Below are 3,114 nucleotides of genomic sequence, written 5' to 3'. Positions count from 1 at the left end.
TAAATACCACCCCGGAGCTACAACCTGACGATGCAGAAGCTGAGGAACTCATCGATGGCTACGATCCCGAGCTGACACGCCTTGGGTCTCCTGATCACCTAAACATGGATGAGGACATGACCAGCAACTCGCCCTCGCCCGTGCAATCACCCCTGCGACGCCGTCGTGCCTCACGCGAGCCCAGTCAAGACACCATTCTCGAGATAGCACATCACATTGGCACCACCCTCCCCGCCGACCAACGCCGGTCCCCCTTGGCCATGACTGTTTCACCGATGGCTTCGGCTGCCGGCTCCCCCCGAGCCTCACCAGTCCCGCCCCGCCCACTCCAACGCACCAACTCCTCCATTGACACGACTGGAGCCGCCGTTCTAGGTGCAGCCATGGGCAGCGTCGCCACGGTCCTCTTTATCAAGGCGTTTCGCGCATGAGATAAATGCCCCAATTGGTGACATTGTTGCTTTAGACCTGTCGAGCACGCTCAAAATGCTCATTCCCCAAGAGTTTGTCCGTCACCCTTGCCGTCCATCTTGTTCATTCAGAATGCTACCGCTAAGCGAGACTCAGAAACAGAGAGGCCAGGGAGGCGAGTGACAAATGTGCGCTGCCAATGACCACCTGCCCCTGCTTTGATTGTCCCATCTCTATAACCCCCCGATCCATACCGTCTTACTGTCTTACCCGGTTTTTTTAATTGATCTCCTCTGACCCTCCTCCACCTCCATAAGAGTTCTCCAGTCACCAAGTGCATTTGTTACCGTTGGACATTTGTTACCATTTCCCATGCAATTTTCCATCTGTCGGAGGCCGGAGCCATCTGGCAAAAAAGATAAACGGCAGCGCCGTGGTGGCCAGTTGATCAACCTTCAGAAGAAATTCAAAGGTGGAATACAATTTTTTACACTATTAACGATGATTTAGCCAGCTTGGGGGTGCTCATCTTCTTGGGTTCCGCTAATATGTGGCTTGCGACGAGAGTACCAAAAAGTACCAGGCTTACATCGACTCACTGATTGCACTAGAGCCTCATACTTCCACGTCTGAAGCTTATTATTTATTACAACCGCCACCACTGCACGGAAACCCACTTTTCTACCGATTTTTCTCGCCCTACCTATTCAAGCATCTTTGCAAAGCTGGACACCCAGGCCGCTCTGCACTGCAGTCCCGATAGACGAGAAGCTTCGTTTATCAAGGTTTCACAATTTCCAGAGCAGGCACGCCCAAAAGGATAAACAAAACGATACTATAACCCTCGATGTGGGGCAGCTTCATAGATTCAACAGCTCTGCGCGGTTCAAATCATCCCAGGTGAGCTGGATTTCGACCACAACCAACGATGGCCGCCATCCAACGAATCACCCCTTTTAGGTGCAACCTCCTCTCATTAAATTTGAAAATTTTATTTTTGGTAACAAATGCTCAAAGGTAGCAAATAACGTGTCTGGGTATTGCAGCACGCAGCCGGTGGATCGAAATGCTTTGTTGATCGATCAACGCTGCTGCAAGCCCAGCATCACGACGCGGTCTCTCAAAGTATGGTCGTATTGTTAATCGTCTTGCAAGGTGTCTTCGACCATTGCTAGATCGGACCACAGGCATGAGAAGAGAGCGGGCTCCACACGATAGCCTTTGCTGACAAGAACGGCAAGTCGAGCACGCCAGATGTGTTCCATAATCGCTGGCCACGCCTCGGCAATAGAATCCTCAGCCATGCTGCGGGCTGTGTAACCATTCTAACATGGATACAATAGCGATACACCCATTTTTGAGAAGGCAGCCCATCTGAGACTTGGACGGCAGTACCATCACCTACATACATAGTCCTTGACACGCACATCGATGTTGTTGTGGCCCAGCACCAGACGCGCAACATCAATGTGATCCTCGTCACAAGCCCAATGCAGTGGTGTCCAGCCAAACTGGCATGTGCAGCTGTGAGGTGTTCGGGCCATTCCGAGGACTGCCACCTTTACCCAATGGGGACCAGCTGCGCCATGCACCTACCATGTTTTGGGCATTTACATTGATGTTGTCGTGGTCCAGCAGCACACGCGCCACACCCACATGGTTACTTCTACAGGCATAGTGCAACGGTGTGTTGTCTTGCTGCCATGCAGTACTGTGAGGTGCACAAAGGGCACCACCATCCGATGAGGAGGCTGCACCATCTCTTACCGCGCCTCGCTCATTCACATCGACGTCGCCGTGGTCCAATAGCACGCGTACAACATCAGCATGGTCACCAAGGGCACAGGCGTTGTGCAGCGAGGCGTCGCCAATCTGCCAAGCATAGCGGTGCTGTGAGGTATACGACGGGCGTCGCGTCACAGTGTTGCACCATCACCACCTACCTTGTTCTTGGCATTCACATCAACGTCGTCGTACTTCAGCAGCACACGAACAACATCAGCATGACCATTGCTACAGGCCTTGTGAAGCGGTGTGCAGTCAAACTGCCCACGCACTGTTTGTGAGCCCCACAATACCATCAAGAGCAGCCAAGCCCACACAAAACCAACCTTCTCCTCCTTGTAGCGAACGGCATCGCGGACGCGATCGGCGGACCAGCTGTTCAACAGATCCAACGCCTTTTGCGAATCACTGGAATCGCACGCATCGTACAACGCCTTGCCGTCGTTGGACATGATACGCGTGCCAATCCAACAGCCCCTCCCCCCTTCTCCTCTCCTCTCCCCCCTCACATTCAGAACGCGGCGACGACACGCACCCGCCCAAAAGAGCAGCAACCGGTCCAAGTGTCAGCCACCTCTGAAATTAAAATCCGGATTGTAATTTTAATTGCCCGTCAGAGATGAATTTATCATGACAATGACAACCCTGATTCAAATCAAGTTTGTCATTCGTAACCGCCTCGATGTCTTGACTCTCTTGCTGTTCTTCTCTCTTCTCTCTCTTCTCTCTCTACTCTCTTCTCTCAAACCAATTCACACTACTCTCTTCTCTCTCTCTACTCTCTTCTCTCTCTACTCTCTTCTAAATCAACCAATTTCTCTCTCTCTCTCTCTCTCTCTCTCTCTCTCTCTCTCTCTCTCTCTCTCTCTCTCTCTCTCTTCTCTCTCTCTCTCTCTTCTCTCTCTCTCTCTCTCTCTC

The 3,114-nt window shown here is 52.0% G+C and overlaps 2 protein-coding genes across 2 annotated transcripts in view; both read right to left on the bottom strand.

Annotated features, from left to right (window-relative positions):
• The window catches only part of MONBRDRAFT_32953 (uncharacterized protein), a gene marked incomplete at its 5' end in the record, with an annotated part of 1,559 nt that extends 1,174 nt beyond the window's left edge, over positions 1 to 385 (bottom strand). The window contains one exon of the mRNA XM_001746842.1: positions 338 to 385. Within this exon, the coding sequence (XP_001746894.1) occupies positions 338 to 385 (48 nt within the window). The remainder of the gene's footprint in view (positions 1 to 337) is intronic.
• Positions 386 to 1,550: 1,165 nt separating this feature from the next.
• MONBRDRAFT_26554 (uncharacterized protein) lies at positions 1,551 to 2,648 on the bottom strand (the record flags this gene model as incomplete). Its single annotated transcript, XM_001746841.1, has 5 exons — positions 1,551 to 1,736; positions 1,821 to 2,003; positions 2,179 to 2,301; positions 2,355 to 2,456; positions 2,523 to 2,648. The coding sequence occupies 5 exons, from the start codon at positions 2,646 to 2,648 to the stop codon at positions 1,551 to 1,553; spliced, it is 720 nt and encodes a 239-aa protein (XP_001746893.1).
• Between the last annotated feature and the right edge of the window lie 466 nt (positions 2,649 to 3,114).

Source organism: Monosiga brevicollis, genomic scaffold (genome assembly GCF_000002865.3).
Source record: "Monosiga brevicollis MX1 MONBRscaffold_14 genomic scaffold, whole genome shotgun sequence".
NCBI classification, from domain to species: domain Eukaryota; class Choanoflagellata; order Craspedida; family Salpingoecidae; genus Monosiga; species Monosiga brevicollis.
The sequence above is the reverse complement of the archived record's forward strand: the minus strand, read 5'-3'. Positions and strand labels throughout refer to the sequence as shown.